Source organism: Rhyacophila brunnea, unplaced genomic scaffold, assembly GCF_057557595.1.
Source record: "Rhyacophila brunnea isolate RB1 unplaced genomic scaffold, BYU_Rbru_1.0 scaffold_7, whole genome shotgun sequence".
NCBI classification, from domain to species: domain Eukaryota; kingdom Metazoa; phylum Arthropoda; class Insecta; order Trichoptera; family Rhyacophilidae; genus Rhyacophila; species Rhyacophila brunnea.
In genome coordinates this window covers 37,972,396-37,992,696 of record NW_028233339.1, presented here as the reverse complement: position 1 = coordinate 37,992,696, position 20,301 = coordinate 37,972,396, and the positions used below count along the sequence as shown (strand labels likewise).

Here is a 20,301-nt window from a genome sequence, read left to right as displayed (position 1 = left end):
TGTTCCGGTGAGGTCAGTAAAATATATTTTGTAAACCAATAATAGTATAATAATGGTGAGGGAGGACACCGAGACAGTTGGAGTTATTAGTCGCACAGAATATGACAGAATTTCAGGCAGGTAATGATCCTCAGTCACTAGAGAACGACCAAGAAGAAGAATAATTTAATAACCGATATGGGGTCTTTTATGTATTATAAAGTCACGCCCTAAGGGTGTGGGGGCTGATATAACATGAAGATTGTGAAGAATGAGTTAGGAGCGTTGTATAAAATGTAACAACACTTCTTCATGGTCATTCCCGCATGGCTGAGAATTGTGACCACCTTGAAATTTTGTCATCTTTTGAGTGACCAAAACTTTCCACCCCTTTCGATCTTCTTCTTGGCTGCTCCCAATCAGCTCCTTCACTCTGTCAGCCTAGCGCACCGACGCTCTTCCCTTGCTTTGCCTTACCTGGAGGCAATTCAAGACTTCCAGTCTCTCCAGTAGCATCGCAAACTCAACGAATTATATACTCATATTTTTCCGAGAATAAAATATTCTTTGATAACATAATATTGAAATCGACCATTTTTAAAGATCTTTGGAACGAATGCAGGAGGGGAGTTGAAACATGTGACTTTGACAGGGGTGACGGTTTTGTGAAATCGTCTAACGTCATTTATGGACGATTCATATTATGAATTATGATAATATGATAAATTATGATAATTTTCTAGAAACTTTTATGATCCAATCAGCATTCTCTCTGGGGCTTCTGAATGAACTTATCAATCTGTCATATCAAATAGATGACAATAGCAAGTCTTAATTTACTAGTATTATTTTACTGATTTGTGAGAAGATATTAACAAAAATTAATTTACGAGTATCTTATAATTATAATTATTCTAATTTTGAAGAATTTCATTTATGGCATCTTTAGGCTGAAAGATGAATAATTATGGGTCACTAAAACCGATTTTCATTATTGTATTTTTTGAAACTTATTTAAAAAAAAAATCATTCAATAATTAATAAATACACATAATCTTCTCTACTCTTTATAGTATTCTCTGGTAGGAAGCTCAGGTTTTGATTCCCGGTGTCGCAATATGTTTATGTGGTTTTCTCAAAGCCTGAACGTTTATGTCATCGATTCACTTCGACTACATAGTGCACTACTAACTGCAATAATTGGGTCTCATGCCCTGTTGTAGTGTTAATAGGAATATTACACGTCATTGTAATAAGTTAACAAAGTATTTATTATTTTTGACGTATGTAGTTATAATATTTAGATGAACTGTCATTTATTGGTGTTGTGGAGAGAATGTGAAATGCGTCTAACAAAAAGAATAATGGTGCCTATTGATCATTTTCGGTCGACACGCCACTGGCGAAAAAGGCGGGAAAGGGTTGGGATTGTCACAGGTGAATTTGCATTTTCAATTGGATTTGTAGGGCGGGAGACAAATTTCAAGCTTGACAGAAAACGCGAAACGCCAATACATTTCAGTCTAATTTTTATTCAGCGTTGACAGTAATTTACTAGAGATAAACTAATTAGACGAGTAAAAGGAACACAAATAAACTTACTGAACGAATAAGAAAGCTAATTATATTAAGACGAAGTGTATTATGGCAGTTGTGACACTAAGTATCTACATCTGGTGACGAAATTGCGCAACATGAAATTAAATGAAATTCATATTCAGTCAAAAAACGACTTGGTACCAACTAGAAAAAAAACTACCACAAAAAAACTGTAAGAAAATTTTGAAGGTTTTATCGATAACGCAGCATTATTTTCCGTATTTATCTATCTACTACATATTATTTAGGGCGATATGAATCCACAGTAATACTGGGGTCAACGATTATAATCTTGCCGGATGGAACATTTTTTTACGGCCTCACTATCTCCACTATCTGCAGGGCTATTCTAACATATCATTTTAACTCAAAAAGCAATAAAAAGTGATAAATATGATAATATGTAGGATTCCGACAGTTAATTATACCGGGAGGTTAATTGTCAGACGTGATATTTTTTAACACTGCTGCCCATGACCATTTACCATAACCCGTGAGTGTTGTTAAATGTCATTAGAATCTTCTAATAATTGGACTTATTAAATAAACAATTGGAGATTCTAATGGGATCCATTTGAAATGAAGGAAGGTGTGTTAACTGTGTTAAAAATAATATTAGGATAACCACATTGTTTATGGAATTGTTCCGAGTGATAGCCGTGTTATTTTTGGAGCAATAAAAATAACGGAAACGTCTTACCGTGTGAACTATTTAGGATAACTCCTGTTGGTGTGGTGTAAAGTGGCGCATATATGAATACTGTTACATCAGATCGTCATCTCGGATCTTGGAAAAACAGCATTCGATGTAAGTACTCAGTTGTTTTTTTACAGGTATTTGTATAAGTATAACATAACGCATTTATTAGCTTTGTAACCCCTAAATGGCCTAAATAGAGGACGAGCGAATAACATTTTTCGAACAGAATTATTGATGACCTTTATCTTTCTATAGGATTTTACATTAGCTACATATTTGGCTTAATGTATACTTGAACATGCTTTTTTAGTTGTCTTTTTAACTGTTTAGAGTTCTTCTCTTTTCTATTTAACCATTACCACTCCACAGTGACGTCCCATGGGGGTAGGCAGATTGAGCGTCGCTTGGGGGCGGCAGTTACTCTAAGGGCGGCAAATCAAGATTTGGCATACTTCTAGAAATAGCTAAAAATATTTTGTTTACGTGTTGCACCTACATACAATAATAGCTTTGTAAAAATGGTGTGGAAATAACAAATCTGTGTATTGCTAAATGGTACAAACCAAATGTGTCAGAAATATCAACCAAATACGACATCAGACTTTGATCTTTTGGGTAAGTGTCTAACTTAATTATATTTATTCGCTTTTTATATCTAAATTTAATTTTGTATGCTTTATTGGTGTATATTTTGTTAGTAATGTATCAATAGAACACATTTCTTAGATACTGGAGTCATGAAAGGGTGATAAAAATACTGTATAAAAAATGGGGCGGCTTTTTGGCGCTGTCTATGGGCGACATTTTGCCTAGGGACGTCACTGCCACTCCAGCAAGCAGTCAACACTCGATACATAATGTGGGAATCAACAAAAACAGTTTCTAAATGCTGCTCTAAATTTGTATTACAAGCAGATGATACAATTGAAAATCAATATTTATTGAATGAATATATTTGATCGTTGCATAATAAATAAATTAATAATGTCAAATTTACACAGGTGCTTCAGTCAAATGATTACATTTTCAGTCTGGTTTGAATAATTTACTTCGGCAGCCATGTAATCGGTTGCTATCACGCCCCCCTACAGGCCATTTAATAAACTAATCGCAGACGTAAAAGCCGCACATCCCTAGACACCGTTTATAGCCAAGTTCCGAACCCGGCGACATTGAATGGGGATATTATTGGAAAGGAATAATTTGCATATCTAAAGACTGGCAACCGCCTGTGACAGCGCCACCATCTGACGGGCATTTAAGTAATTAAAAGTGTGGCGATGAATTTCAATTTTTCCGAAAAGAAAATGGAAGTATCCTAGAAGATTTCATAATACATATTTCGTTTATCTTATCGTAGATATTAGTATATTTTATTTAGAACGTTTATCCCATAACCAAACCATATAATAACTAGGTTCCACTAAAATGTTTATCGTTGCATCCCTAAATACAGGTTTATTATGTAATCATTTATGTGCCTACTACAATAATTATTGAATTTGATTTCCTATACGATCAATTAAATTATCCCTGTATAGGTAAACACGTTATGGCCTGTCCTTTTGTAAGTCGCAATAAATAATAATATCTAATCATATACCTAGTAAGAATATAAAAATCTCGTGATAGAAAGTCATGGAGGACGATTGTTAGCAGAAATATGCAAGCAACCGCTACTGACTTCATTACAGTGTAGAAAATATCCCATTACACCACCCGCATGCTGCGGTCGTAGTGACTGGCAGATGACCATGCTTATCAGTCCATCGCTAGAATTAAGCCGTGAAGTGTCTAGACATCAGTCAAGACGGTAAGATAGTGTGCGAGGTAACAACTGTCAATCAGTCACACTGAACGTCTCATACAAACTATATGCGAAATGCAGTCAGCAGCGTTTGGCTCAGAGGCTTCTGGATCTTTCGCATGCCCCCTCCCCTACCAATCGCTACCAATGCAATTTGATGTAGTATGATTATTGATGTAATTAAATGATAATTCACGTATAGAATTTATTTTAAGTATGTTTCCTGGCGAAGGGTTGCATGGTACTTGACTACCAAAAAAATTCTAATATTCGATATATAGGTAAATTGTGTAACTATGTCGAAATTACAATTAATGTGTACCTACTTAATTTTTTTAGAGGTGAAAGACATAATAATATTATATTATTGTCGTTAATTCGATTTTTTTGTGTCGTTGTGTTTTATATGTATAAAATATCTGTTTTCAAAATACATAAATACTTACGTAGGTATTTGAATTTAAATTAATTAATAATAATTAATTAATTTTAATTAATTCACCATCAATATATTATACACATTGGCAAGTTTGGTAGCTACATTAAAAAATCTTTCCATATTATGGTCCTTATTTTAAATGTCACTGAAAACTATTGAATAGTGTATTTGCACAAGAAGGTAAGTGATTGAGTCTGCGAGTCTGATAATGAGTGAATGTTACTAAAATGTATCTTATTAAAAATACAGTATTATTATAGATAATAGATCTTATTGACAATAAAATAAATACATAATGGCAGATAATATTTGACGTAAATTTAGTTATAACATCACGATGTTGCGTATGTGCACAGTGCCGGCTTTGATATAAGCACATAATCTGTACATACTACATAGCATCCAAGGGATATAGATTCAATCATTCAACATGTCAAAGCCAGCAGTAAGTCATCAGTTCCGTAAATATTAAAGAAATTACAGGAAGTGAAATAAAGCGGGCGGGAAAATTTACCGAAATTCCCCGTTTAAAATAAAATTGCTGGCTTAGCTGTAAGACTCAATCTCGGGGGATTACCTATATTAGGAGCCGGCGCCTGGCAATCTTTCTTCCCATATGATTTATGGATTTACGGGAATACGCGAGCGACGTAATCTCACAAAAGTTGAACGGAAAACAACAAGATGCAATATCACGAACATTATTACGCAAGTACACAGAAAACACACCGTCAAGCCATGAGAAGTTAATTATTTACATGGTAAGTATTTTTGCTCTTAGGTAGGTATATATATTTTTTTTCATGAGTTACATTACGTCGAAATATAGTCAAAATAGAAGAACAGGGGCCTTATGTTAGAACTTGCGAGTCCAAGTCGCCCGGTCAACATGACGTCATATGACATCATTGTGACGTACTACCGGAGTGATAATAGCATTCAAGAATTAACGCTGCTCAAATACTGGCGTTATCCATTGTCCCCATACACAAATATGTGTTTCAGCATGTTTGAGCCGTGTGCGTTGGGCGGCTTGCCTCGACCGTGTATTGGCTTACGTCACAATTACGTCATGTCGTCGGGTGACTTAATGTCACAAGTTAGAACATAAGGCCCCAGGTAGAAAACTCATGTTTGAGCCGTGTGCGTTGGGCGGCTTGCCTCGACCGTGTATTGGCTTACGTCACAATTACGTCATGTCGTCGGGTGACTTAATGTCACAAGTTAGAACATAAGGCCCCAGGTAGACAACTCATAATTAGTGAAGTCACCTTGAGTTCCGTCATCATTATTGTTGCCAGTTTTTATATTTAGAATTCCAGATAGTTATTGAGATATTTTTTAGTTAACATACATAACAATGGTAAAAGTACCTGTGAAAACTGCGTAATATAAATTAAATAATTAGTAATAGTAAATAGGTAGTATAAACTGATTTAATCGTAGCTTTATCAGTGGTTAACTAAATCAATTGACGCATTTCAGATACAGTATTGTTAATAAGGTATAGGGTCATTGGGTATGGGTACTGGATTCGTGTATATTTTATTGACATGCAAAAAAATCTGTGAGATGTCTGTTTACGAAAGTAGGAGTCAACGTTGTCTATATGAATAAGAATTTGCGTTTTTAATCGATACTTTCAAATGGTTCATAACCATATTATGCTTTTCGGTGTTTGTTTGCATATTATCTAACATTTCGTGATTGACAGATATCTGTCACTAGTCCTACGCGCATGTTCTAATACGCATTACTTATGTTTTTCTCCGTTGTTTCGATATACGTTAAACAGCCGATAAACGGGAATATAGCAATTTATAACATTCCATGCATCTCGGCTTAAATGAATTGTCATTTGTAATAATAAATATCGATTTATATAGGTTTATTAGATAAATATTTACGAAAATTACTCACAACCAATACAGAAATAAAACTTCATATTTTAGGACATTTCGGCTAATTCCATATGTATATTTAGGATATTAAATGCTGGCTCTTCGGAGGGTGCTATAAATATATGTATGACTAGGTATAAGGGAAATCTTCCCCATGCCGTTGTCAAAATAATTCTAAAGAAGATAAAGTCAAAGCATTTTATAGAAACGCAGAATAAGACCTTGGCATTTTATGAATAGGGGTTTTAGCATAGTTAATTCGCCTTGGGCGCGGTCACCCCTGATTTTTAACACAGTCTATCCTTTACATAACGCAATTTATTGCACATCATGGGCATATGACATAAAAAATGCATACAAAGGGGTTCCCCGGCACAAACTCTCGAAACTTGCAACTCCCCCCCCCTTGCATTTGCATATAAATGCAATTCAACTGAGTGGAAAAACAGATTTTGCAATTTTTTCTATGAAATACTCTTAACGTGTTGTGGTGTCTGTCTGGATCGACGGAATATTTTGAAATATAACCATAAACAATTCGTCCATGGCTATGCCAAATAGTTTGCACTAGAACCAGAGAGAATCATCTGAACTTATTATATTTCAATAATAATTATTGTAATAATGAATTGATAGCCATTGATAATATTTTATATGTACGTATATGCGATTTTTCTATGATTGTACCTTCATTAAAAAAACGATGGTTCGATGTAGATAATACCTATAATATAATATGATATTTTTGTATTTTAATTGACCGTTTTTATTTCCTCAAATTTAGTGCTAATCACATTTTTTCATTCAAATTTTAGTTACGATTACATTACCAATAAATTCTTAGTATTTAAAGGTGTCGTTAGCTTCATTCATTACCTACATATTTCATTAAATATAAATGATTATAAATGAAATATGCATAAAGAAACCAAATAATATTTAGAAAAGGCTGTACGTTATTTATAAGTAATTACCTACATATACTTTTATATCTGAATATTATATACTTACACTGAATTTTCCGATAAGTCGGTAAGTATAATAATATTATAAAAAAATATATTTTGCAAGCAATTCATTGAAATATACGAACATCTAGAAAACACTTATTATCATAATGTGTAATATTATAATATATCTGACAGTTACAATTACGAATTGTATGAACATCTCTTCAAATTTAGTGCTAATGGGGTTCGTGTACAATATGCCGACATTTTTTATACTGTCACTAAAAAGACTGGAGTAGATTCACAACTATGTACCCTCTTCTCTGTAATGCGGCTTCATTCAATTTTTTCTAGACAGTTTTTGCAGCAATGAAAAATGAATCTGATTAACATTTCAAAGAATAAATTCAATTTAAATTCTTTATTATAAACTGCAAAAAAATACGACTGACTACTGGGGATTGAATTGAAATCATAAGAAACCGCAAAGAAAGTATCTGCATGGCGAATAAGAGATGACTTTGCATAATCATATTATTTATGAATAGTAGTGAACGAGTAAAATAATTTTATCATTATTAGTTTTATACAGTGCAGTATTGGCCTGATCATTTCTACCTTTCATTTTCATTGAATTAAAAATACAAATTGCAGATTACATTGTTTAATTTTCAAAATTCAATTAAACCCTGCCTAGACCAAAACATAATAGAAGAGGTAGGATGTGGATATCCGACAAAAATAATACGCACCTTTTCAGTCATTCGAATTTTGTTTTTACAACGTTTTTCTTAGCTCGTATTCTTATTTGTCAGGTGGTTCTTTGTCCGGTACAAATCTTGCAATCGATTTTTAACTAACTTCCCGACTAGCTAGACATTTGAAACTTTTAGAATATATCAAAACACGATGCCAATGCATTTTTTTTAAATACTTTTAGCCATTTTTAAGTAGAATTGAATTCATTTTCAGTTAATTCTGTTTTGTATGAAAAGTTATTTCGACACCATTATTGGTTGCTAGGTGTCTGGGGTCCTAGCAACTAAATTATTAATGTATACGTGCGTTACTATGGAAATCAATATGACATGTCAAAGTGACATTTCAGTATTATTTCTAAGTACAAATTTTTTTGATCGTTTAAGCTAATCAAGTCAAGTTTATATGATTCGACAGAAAATTTAAAAACGTTGTATATAAAAAGTTCTTTTTATCTTGTAATTATTATTTAATTAATAATACAATAATTGTAGATAGTTTTTAAATTTCGATTAAACTTCGCCCAAACCAAACCATAACTGATAAAAAATATTCTTCTATCTATAAAATATCTAAAGTCTTTTAATGATGATTTAATATTATTAATTTAGATATTTTATAGATAGAAAAATATTTTCTATCTAATATCTATTATGGTTTGTTTTATGCAGGGTTTAATTGATTTTTAAAAACAAATCAATAACATTCGCAATTTGTATTACTTAGGTACAACAATGAAAATAAATAAGTATGAATGTCAAAGTTTAGTGTGCACTATTTGTAATTGCATCTCCACAGCCTATCTATAAAATAGGTATGTACGATTAATATCTGGTTACAACTAACTCAATCAAATTATGTGTCCCGCCTATTCCTACTAAAAATGTATGAGTAGTGGGGCAGAGTGAAGGGTTCATATGAATATTGATAAGGATATAAACAAACGCTTGGTGCGGGGTGGAACAATGGCTTTATTTCCCCCTTACAAAAAAGCAATAAATCTCACAGTTTCTTGATATTTTAGTTTGTAGGCGATCGTTATATAATACTTAGTAAAAATACAACGAAACCACGTTAATTGCGTTATGGATTTTTGTTTTGGTGTAGATTTGTAGTGTAATTCAGTTTTATATTGCTGCCTGGGTTTACATGCGCATGAAAAAAAATACTTCAGGGCTCAACTGTTAGAACCCACAATCGTATAAATGGTTCGGTTCTATCAAATAAAAAATTGGAACCATGGTCTCGTGTACGGTTCCGGTCTTTTAAGAAACCAATATACTGTTAACACCGAAATAATATATCGATAATAACTGTAAATCGATGAATTCTTGTAATTTCAAGCGATTTACCAAAGCAGATCAGTTTGATTTTGTTTGGAATTGGCGCAATTTTAACAAGATGAACTTTTGTCCCTGCGAGAGCGTTCCGATTCCAGGGAAGTAGAGGAAAAAAGATCAATTGCCACCCGCCTATCTTGACAAGTAGCCTATACACAAATGTACGTTTCTGAAGTATTTTTTGAACCGAGAGAGCATGTCGTAATCTTGGCCAATACGTTCAATTCAAATCAAAATCAATTTTATGATAAAATAATTCCTTAATAAAACAATGCAAGGTGAGAATGAAAATATATTGACGTGATCTGATAAATTAGAAAGATTTAAGACAAGGATCTCTACAAATGTACCAAAGCACCCACCAGACCACTAATGAAAACAAGTAATTAATTTTGCATCCGTCTCAAAAACATTTAACTTTGATCAAAAGAAATGTCATCATTACTTTCATACAATCAATACGACTGGATTCGAAACCCTTTTGCAACCAATGCCAAAAATTCTATAGAACCGCTTCTGGTATTTTCTGAATTTCGGTTAATAAAGAATATCCTTGTATTTCTGACAAGGCTACCAAACTAACTAAGTAAGGCTAAAAACTCGTACGATCATTGAAACAAGCTGTTTATTGATAATACAAATACATGGTAATAATAATGTACATTTGGTTCTTCGTCATGTGATATGTTTATTTAATTATTTATCAAATAAGTAGGTATGTAATGTAATTTTGGTGCCCTGGGGGCCCAAGCTCAGAGGGGGTGGCGTGGCAGGTCAAACAGATAAGTGATATAAACACAAATTTGCTCTAATTGCAAAAAAAAGGCAAACGATTGTGGGATACAATTTATTAATATTGTGTCAATACTCGACAAATAATTATTGTTCACCCGACAACTAACCGTAGTTCAAGTGGATGAATTAATAAATACAAAAAATCGCTAAACATAGAATCAATACGATTTATTTTACTTCGAACATCATTTCAAAAACGCTATTTTAAAGTATCACACTGTCTTTAACCTTATCGATAGGTAGGGGGGCGCCAAATATTTTGATCTGGGGTCCATGTGTTGGTGTATAAAATGTTTTATGTGTGGTGTGCCGCGGAATTTTGGGAAGACCTTTTGTCATGACTAGTTATGTCATATTTCTTACCATTTCCCGCCAAGTAGCATACGCCCTAGTTCTAGTGTATATCAATATTTTATTTAAAATACGGACTCACAGAAATGAATGTGTGCTATTTTATAAAGTCTTTTTGGGATGTTGGGTACCTACGACAATTTGTAAGTATTCAACCACATTAGTAAAAAAACATATTATATACTATATAATATTATGTATTCCTTTCGTGTTTAATTTTATATGGAATACAAATCGATCAATACGCGTAATCATAATAACACCATCTAATGATCTCGCAACAAAAAATGCATAAAAATAAGATGTAGCCTACATGAATAAATATCACGAATTCATAAGTTCACGGGCAGCGCCTCGAAAAACTGCTAATTGCTATGTGAATTATTTACGTCGGTATAAAAACAGTAATTTATATTAGATAAATGGCCAGTTAACACGCTATTCTGGCATATTTTGTGTCATAATTTTGTTTAAAAAAAAAACACAATAAAATGTAATATATTACATTGTCACAATTTTGGATGAGGTTTGTATGGGAAATCTTTTTGTCGTATACTGCGGAAATTACTAATAAATAAGTACGTTTTTTAAAATTTATTTCATTATTATTAGTGTTCAGTTTCCTGTTGGCCATAGTTCAGTAGTAAATTCTTTCAATAGCAGAATACATTGTGTTTAATAAATGGCAGTTTGTAATTTGACATATCACGATTACAATATTTTAAATTTGTATTACACGCGTACTTCTAGTTAAAGAATACAAATTTTTGTAGGTTTTAAGTACTTAACTATTTTTATATCGAGGTTGATAAGCCATAAAGGACATAAAGTATAGTAATGGTACGTCTAATGAGGTTTAAATGTTTTGATTTAGTTAAATCATTTTCATAGTCCCAAACAATCCATCAACAAGTTATAAAAGTGCTTATTGGTAGGGCCGCGTTAGTGAAAGAATATATATAATGGGACCAATGTGAATTCAATATAATTATCATATCACTTTGGTCTCGTATAAAGTTGAAAATTGTTGTTTCAATATTAATATAATAATATATATAATGATTATGTACAATATGGCCGTATAGTCGCAGTCAATATATAATACATTCCTACATACAGTATAACCCCTATTTTACGTTTTTTAAGGGACTGAAGAAAAAAACCTAATTGGAGGGAAAATTTAAGAGGGGGGTATTGAAAAAAAAGAACATTTAAATTTTATGTTTCTAAAAAAATAACGTTTTATTAAAAAACAACATTCAATTAAAAATTTTGGTACTGTTCGGTTATACCGGAGGCAGCGGAAAACGCATTTTGAAAATAGCCGATAAACTGGATTATTTGTTAGGTTAACCTAACCAAACCTAACCTAACCTAACCTAACCTAACCTAACCTAACCTAACCCAACCTAACCGAACCTAAACTAACCCAAACTAACAAATAATTCAGTTTATCGGCTATTTTCAAAATGCGTTTTCCGCTGCCTCCGGTATAACCGAACAGTACCAAAATTTTATTAAAAATCGTTCGAATGTCACGACCCAATCATTGTCAAGTGCGCGTAACTCGCATATTTTGAATATTTCCGACGTAAATCGCGGGAAAGAAAAACGTAAATGCGGGTATTAAATGTACTGAAATACATCGGGACTGAAATACACGCAATTGCCGGGAAAACGTGAATTCCGGGCACGTAAAAACGAGGTTATACTGTATTATACTCCAGATGTCATTGACAAATTAAAGTATTTTTGTAGAATATAAAATAATTAAGTTAATTATTATTTAATTAGTATTCTTAAAAAGGTAGGCTTTAAATACCCGCCTATAATGGAGTCTTCGCCAATGATTGAGACATATTGTTTTAGACTTTCTTGATTATTATATAAATTCTAGAGCACATTTGAGTTGTCTCCGTTCTAACAATATTCCTTCTCTATCTTTTCTCGTTGTTTTAGACACATTGCAAAAACCATTCATTTTCAAGAGATATCAATAAAAATTGTCAGTTTTTTTACCTATCATAACTTGACCAAATATTTAAAATATTATAGTATCATACACTACACTTGTGCAGTAATATATTTCCAAAAATACGTTTATATGTACTTAATGTTTTTTTGATTAACTGTGGCGACATATAATTGACGAGGTATTGCCATGTGCAGTGAGCGTAATATATTAAAAGTTATTGTTAAATTTATTTTCACTGCTCAACACACCATTAATAAAAGCGTAAGTTGATAAATGAAATGCTTTCGTGTTGCGAGTCATTGCCTCAAGAAAAATGCCTCCGTGAAGTGCAGTATGTGTGCTGTAAGAAAAACTTGCCCCTTAAATACTTAGTAAATTTGTGTGGCATGTAATTATTTAAGGTGATGCCTTCACGCCCATTAGAGTTTGCAGTTACCCATTCAAATACATACAAAATATTGTCAAGTTTAATATAATACGATATCAATATCACCCGCTATATCTGAGAAATGGTTAGGTACCTTGTAAACCAAAAAAATAAAAGAAGCCTATCGAATTTATAAAAGTATACAATATAAGCTTCACAAAATAAAAATAAATAATTAAATACATAGTATCCTGTGGCGATCTACGAGTCCTGTGGGAAACAAGCATTATCAGCAAAATCCGTGACATACGAATCGATCGCGAAAATATTATTTAATTTATTTTATATACCTTTTTTCACAAGCCTACAGCGGTATCGATTAGTGCTTACTCAGTGAGAAAATAATGCATTTTCTTAGCATAAAAATTTCACACGAATCTAATTACCACTTGTAAATAAGAGTTTTTACCTCAGTAATATTTATTATGTTAAAATGCTGTTCTCACCGAAAAGCATGGGATACTCAGTGTTAGCATTATTCAATCGTAAGGGATTCAATAAATAGCCTATAACGATTAAATCAAACTCACCACGCTTTTATCTTGATCGTGTAACTGTCACTCCATATCAGTTATTCAGTCTTGCTGAGTCTCGGGCTTAATATCTCACTCGTTTTTATATCTTATATTATTGCCTTTATTGTAGTTGTGTCAACTGTACTTATCAATGCGTAGATAAACTCGCCATATCCTTCAGCAACAACAAAAAGTCTTCATTCTCCGTTCATCACACATCATCATCAATCCTCATCTCCACACGCTTCACCCCAAAATCTTTTATTTACTAGTAAGTACTGATAGGTACCAAAAAAACGCAATAAATGCTTAGAGTTAGGACGAAAAACTCGTACACTAATGGTAACTGTAAATAAGACGACGGAGGAATGCTATAACCGGGATGCACAACAATACAAAGAATTACACGAATCATGATATAGTGAAGATAATGTACCATTACTTGACTCTGCATGACTGGAAAGGTAGTGGACAGTCGTGAAGCAGCCCTTGAAAACCGCCTAACCTAACTCGCCGCCTTTATTTCCCGCGCCAAAGTTTTGTTAAGTACTTCATTATAATATCCATGTCTAATTATATTTTTGAAAAGCCAAATACACGTAATATTTAATTTACACGAATCCTTGGTTATAATTAAAGTGTAACACTCCAACATAAACCAATCCATATTCGGTATCTATATAGGAAATAATACTCAAAATCGCATCTTCAACTAATGGTTTCGTTAGTATGACTATTATGAAAAGGATGAATTATATTATAATACACCGCCATATTATTTGCCATACTTCTAAATTTAAACAGCTACAAGAATACATTATATGTCAGTACCTACTTGATAAAGGGCACAAAACGTGCCCATCTGCAAAATTAAAAAGGTTGTATAAAAAGTGTCTTTTAACACCACAGGCGACCAAAAAATTGAAATCGCGTAGGAAACGGTCGAATTCTTAATAATTTATGGTTTAATTCAATTAGGAGACGAAAAAGAAAAAAATGCTGCAGTTTCATTACTCTTAAGAAACGAGTGATCGATCATTGCAGCCCACAGAATAAAACTACAGCCGGTCGACTGGCCGCCCAATCTATATAGGTAGGTAATCTCGACTGCTCTGGAAGCCAGGGACAGACTGGGATATTAATTTATGTTTAATAGTACAATACAATAACTTCGCTGATTAATGACATCAACATAATCGAGGTTTGTAGGGTCTCTTTTGAATTATTCAACAACCATAGCTGGTGAGGTGTCTAGGACTCGTGGCATTCTTTACTGTACTTTGAGTAGAGCATACTATAAGCCACACTGTTCCTCTTCCAAAATTTGATGCTCGTGAGTCTTCTTCCGTCGTACAAGATCATTCTAGCATTTCGTGGCCCCATCGTACACACCATGTCAAATTGTAATTAGTGGCCTTCTAGGACGCCAAATTCTGGCTTAGCTTCGAGAAATGGTAAACCCGGTCGATAATTATTTCTTAAACCAAATTAATCCTTAGATGTGACATAAACTCGAATGGTACGCTTAGTTATCACATTTTGCTTGATAAAGTCGTCTCATCGCTCACACTTGCCACAAGTATGAGTTATTCTAGAAGTTCAGAATAATATGGCAGTTACATCGTGTGAACCGATGTATTGTTGAAATCATGATACATTGACCTAAGTAGAACCATATTATTTTTCTTTAAAATTCGTGCCTTTTAGCAAGGCACAAAAGCTGAAAGCTGCTAACATAACCGCTTTCTCATTCGTATACCTACCTGATAAGGGATCAGTAAGATGTCCTTCGAGTTTCGACCGTACAAACAAGCATCCGATTCAAAATGTAACTTCTGCAAGTTGATTTTGGGGCAAGGGAGCGTGTTGTAATATCGAGTCCCTTTGAATAAGTTAAAAACAGTTATAACTATTATATAAATGTACTTTGCCGAATGTGTAAATTAGTATCAAAATAAATGTGTTTGGTAAGATGCGATAGTAACTAAAGTACATATTATCAATTACCTTCCGCTCCACCTCCTCAAAACGTAATCATGACGAGTTTTCTGCCGTTCACCGTAAAGTAAGTAGGTACCCTTAGATTATTAGGTACCATAAGTTTTAGTGTGACAGCAGGTACCGATTTGTTGAATGCGTGCTTCTGACGATGCTTGTTTACGGTAATACACCAAGGCAGCTTGCTAGAACTCAAAACAACTTTACTATATTATTATACTGACATTCGAAAACAGACACCCGCAATGGATACTGGATTTAGAGTGATATAACTTTGTCAATAATGAGGAAACAGGATACTACTGGCTTGTCATCACAATTAAAGTGAAGATACAACGTTTGATGACAAGATGAAAAGATTGACGAGCGACGAGTTTGTATTAGATTTGATGAAATGCTACTTTGTAAAGGTTATTATTTTTTTGTGATTTTACCGAGGTTTTGACTGCGACTCGCTGTCATATCGCCTCTTCTCTTCTAGAAGGGGATCCGTCGATCAGGCCCTCACTCCTATTCTGTTAAATAACTTTACAATTTTGCCTAGCTCTTCCGTCTTACCCACCGCCAGGACACCTTTCAATTCGTCGACATTCTCATAGATATCCGCAATTCGCAACTGTACTCTGTGAAGTTCATATTTAGGGCATTGTAGTGCTATATGTACAATGTATTCTAAAACATGATATTCATCGCAGAGTTGCGATACGCTTCTTCCCATGAGGACATCGAATCTTTTGCCCATTGTGTGCCCTATTCTTAGCCTCAGTATTAACTTAAGCTCATTCCTCGTCAAATGAGACTCTACAAACCAGGGCATCTCCCGTGGTGATGGTAGAATAGACTTACTCCATCTCCCCTTTTCTAATGATGCCCTATGGTGAAAATTTATCCACATACTTTGGCCCATTTTCTTTATATCCTCATTCCAGTCCAGGTAGGTTATTATTAGTAAGTAGTGTTTGTATGAATCATTATTAACAATGTCAAATCCCCATGCGGCCCTGCTGTCTCGAACGATAATTTATAGGCTGGCCATTCATTCATCGGCTGCGGATAGCGCCCGCTATAGCCCGGCGCCCGTTGCGGCGGCCGCGGGCGTCACGCGAACCGGAAAAACGCATAGCTCGAACGTTGAGAGTCAAACGCTTTGCACTCACACAAAAGGTACGTTCTACTATGGACCGAGCTTTCGGGAACGGATGACTGCTCAATGTGAAAAGTTACTGTGGACTCGTATTGAATTTATCAAAAATGAGCTAGAATCAATTAATTATGGAATTGTTAACTACAAACATCGTCAGTTAACTAAAACTTAATTATTCTAAATTAACAGTGAGAAATATACATACATACGAAATATACACACAAAACGTGTCGCAAAATTAGAAACATCTTTGTCTAACTACATTAATTATATTTTTCAATGTTTTCTTATTATTATAAAACCATGTGATATTGATTTTTTTTTCAATAAGCTGTATGAATCATGTTTTAAGAATATACTGTAAACTCACCGCTTATGTCGATATAAATGTACCTAATGATTTTTATATACTTTAAAAATTGACTGTCACACATACATAATAATTACGATATGGTTTTTAATGCTGAATTAAAAAGAATACATTCTAACGGCTTACTTGTTTGAAAAAAATGCGTTCTAAACATGTCCAATGCTTGTAAGGTTAGGTTAGGTTTGATCGTTATGCCGGGTCCACACTGGCAACATGTCGCGCGACAACCTCGTTAAATTTTACGATAATTATCATACTTATCGTAAAATTTAACGAGGTTGTCGCGCGACATGTTGCCAGTGTGGACCCGGCATTAGATTGTCTAGTGATTCATCAAAAGAATAAACATTGATATTAATACTATCGACCGAAGGTACTTGATGGAATTTAAATTTAAATTGTAATGGACTTACATTACTTCATTGAGCACTCAAATGGAATAGTACAAAACTTATATCTATTAGAATATAATATAGAATAATATACTATAGAGTATAGAGAGTATAGAGTATAGAACTATATAGAATAAACATTGAATTTAAATGTGTTTTCTTTGACATATTGTGTCATTTGATATGTTTTAAGTAGTCAAAAATTTTCGCTTGTATATGAACGAACATAATTTTGTTTATTTTAAATGTTTATGTCATTAAGTTAAGTGCTTGTATTTATAAACATCGCATTTTAAATAAATGTTCTTTTATTCAAAATACATTTTCAATAAGTACCTATATCATTTTTGATTAATTTTTGTTGATTAAGTGTTGAAGAAATATAATGTGTACGTAGGTACTAAAAGAATTACGAAATAGTTTGGGAAATAACAAACTATGATTTACTCACACGACGAGGAGCTCACGTGCTTCATCTTGGAGCGGCGAAAATGCTACTTTAATAATTGTTATATAGTAATATTATCGTACTTTTGTAAAAAGAGCTTTATTGTACGGTCGAAAAGGTTGCGAATGTGCGGGCGATTTGTACAAATGCGACCGTTTTCATTGAAAAGCTGCGGTTTGCTTTCACTCCGTACGTGAGACGTTTTGTAAAGGATTCAATAAACAATATATTGGGCCACGAACATGGCAACACTTTATATTTCCTTTGTATTTCACAGTGACACCGTTATATTGAAAACCAATCTTCACTACAATTTCAATCAGGTAGGTAGGTACATCAGATAAAAATGTGTTTCGAATTAACTGATAAATTTTACTGCGTTATGTATTTATCTTTGTCGTTCTGTCAATTTATATTACAACATACAATTCATAAATATTAAGGCTATACTTCAGTTGAGGCATGGTCTAAAAAGATCGTGGCTAGGCGATGTGCGGATTATGAAAATGACGCGTGCCGAACGAAATATAATTTGTCATAAAAATCCAGCATGCGTCCATTTAATGTTATGTTTATTGTTATATTACTAATAATAATAGTATATTCATTGATATGTTTTATTTTTTAAGTACTTTTAAGTTTTTAGTCATCTTGACACAATGTAAGAATATTTTCATCCGACGCCATGACAAAACAAATCGACGTGCGCACACTTCGACTATCAGTCTCCGATTGGCGAGTCCAGGCGACGAGTGAGAAATTTTGTCGCACCTACTGTTGAAAATTATTTGCAGTTTCACTGAAGTACGCTCTTAAATAGTAGAAAAAATATCAGGTGGCAGTGATTGGCAACTGTACATGTACTGATTTGTAAAAGAATGCGTCGATTTTAATAACAATATAGATTTGTATGTGTCTATTTCGATGAAGCCGATGTATTTGTCATGCGTTTCATTGGAATTTTCCTAAAATTGATTTTTTTATTAATAAAAAATAGGGAAATTCTATAACGATACAGTGAATGTGTTAGGAATCGTGTGAACTAGATGCATATACGTAATTAAGCGATTAAATTCACCGCGGATTCTAGGGATGTAACATGTGTGTTCTATTTATACGATCGCGCAACAAAGACGTAAACTAGTTTGCGTGAAATTTTGCGTGCATAGAGAGAGATAGCGTATTGTCATATCGTCAGCAGACATTAGTGAGTGTGAGACAGATAAATCAAGACGTTAAATTAAGTAGATTCATTAAATTATGAATATTGATAAGATAATAACTACGTGATGTAATAACACAAATTCACTATTTATAGTACAGTAACCAGGGCCAAAAAGATGTAGTACCATGCGAGAGGTCTGGCCTGATTTATGGACGTGTTTTCTAGTTTGGAGCTATAATAAAAAAAAAAGTTTTAACCTTAGTGCATATCGAAAAGCCGCCGACATCTTGAGAAAAAGGCGCACAACACCGGTTTTTCACAACATCTCTTCACCACTAGGTAGGTACATATATATACACAGTTATGGCAGTTAATATTATTATCTCAAATATTGCGTGACATATTTTTTATACCTACATCTACTAGATAGCACGCTACAGTACTTCATAGTGAAGAAAATTCTTCAAATTTACAAACACTTTGGGTATATTTTATGGTTACTATTGTATATTAATTATAAATGAAATTATAACACATATTTTTCAAATTACGACGACTAGTATTAATGTGATAACAAACTATACAAAATATACATTGTTAGAGCTATTTATTATTAAACGTATCTAGAGATATTATAACCGTTATGGGTGAACAATATTATTGTTTCCATCATTGAGAAAAACTAATGCCACCTACCTTATCACCGTCGAACTTTTCTTCCTCGTAAAACCTCATGGACCGCGCGCCTAGCGGCGAAGACGGCGGCGTCCCGACGCCGGCGACGCTACCGCCATCCGACGCCGTCTTCACAAACTCGATTCTGCCGCCCTCTACGCATATATTCGGCGTCATGGGGTAAACTGGGGATGACGGAACATTTCTATTCGCCAAGTGATTCATTAGGTTTGCGTCTTCGCTAGATTTCAGTGTTTTGGTTTTCCGCCGCAGCGTGGCGTCGTAGGCGTGCAGTTGGTTCGGTTCTGCGGTTAGAGGGTGGATTTGTCGCGTTGCAGGCGGTCGTAAGGGGCGCTCGGGCGGTTCTGGAGATCGCTCTTCTGGGACGGCCGGTCTTACAGAGTCGCTGGCAACCCTGGAAATAATAAAACATATACATTAACATAATTTATCATTGCATAATGCCATACTAGACATTTTATAGTTATGTGTCATTCGTCATAATATTTATGAACTATCTACACAATTAAAAGTCTATAGATAAAGCAGTTTATCGTCTCTCCTATAAAATA

General features: G+C 33.8%; 1 protein-coding gene across 2 annotated transcripts in view; it reads right to left on the bottom strand.

The window, feature by feature from the left end:
- The window catches only part of LOC147064824 (uncharacterized), an 873,679-nt gene that overhangs the window by 514,411 nt on the left and 338,967 nt on the right, over nt 1-20,301 (bottom strand). For both annotated transcript variants that reach the window (XM_085957379.1, XM_085957380.1), the window contains exon 2: nt 19,751-20,144. In XM_085957379.1, the coding sequence (XP_085813505.1) occupies nt 19,751-20,144 (394 nt within the window). The remainder of the gene's footprint in view (nt 1-19,750; nt 20,145-20,301) is intronic.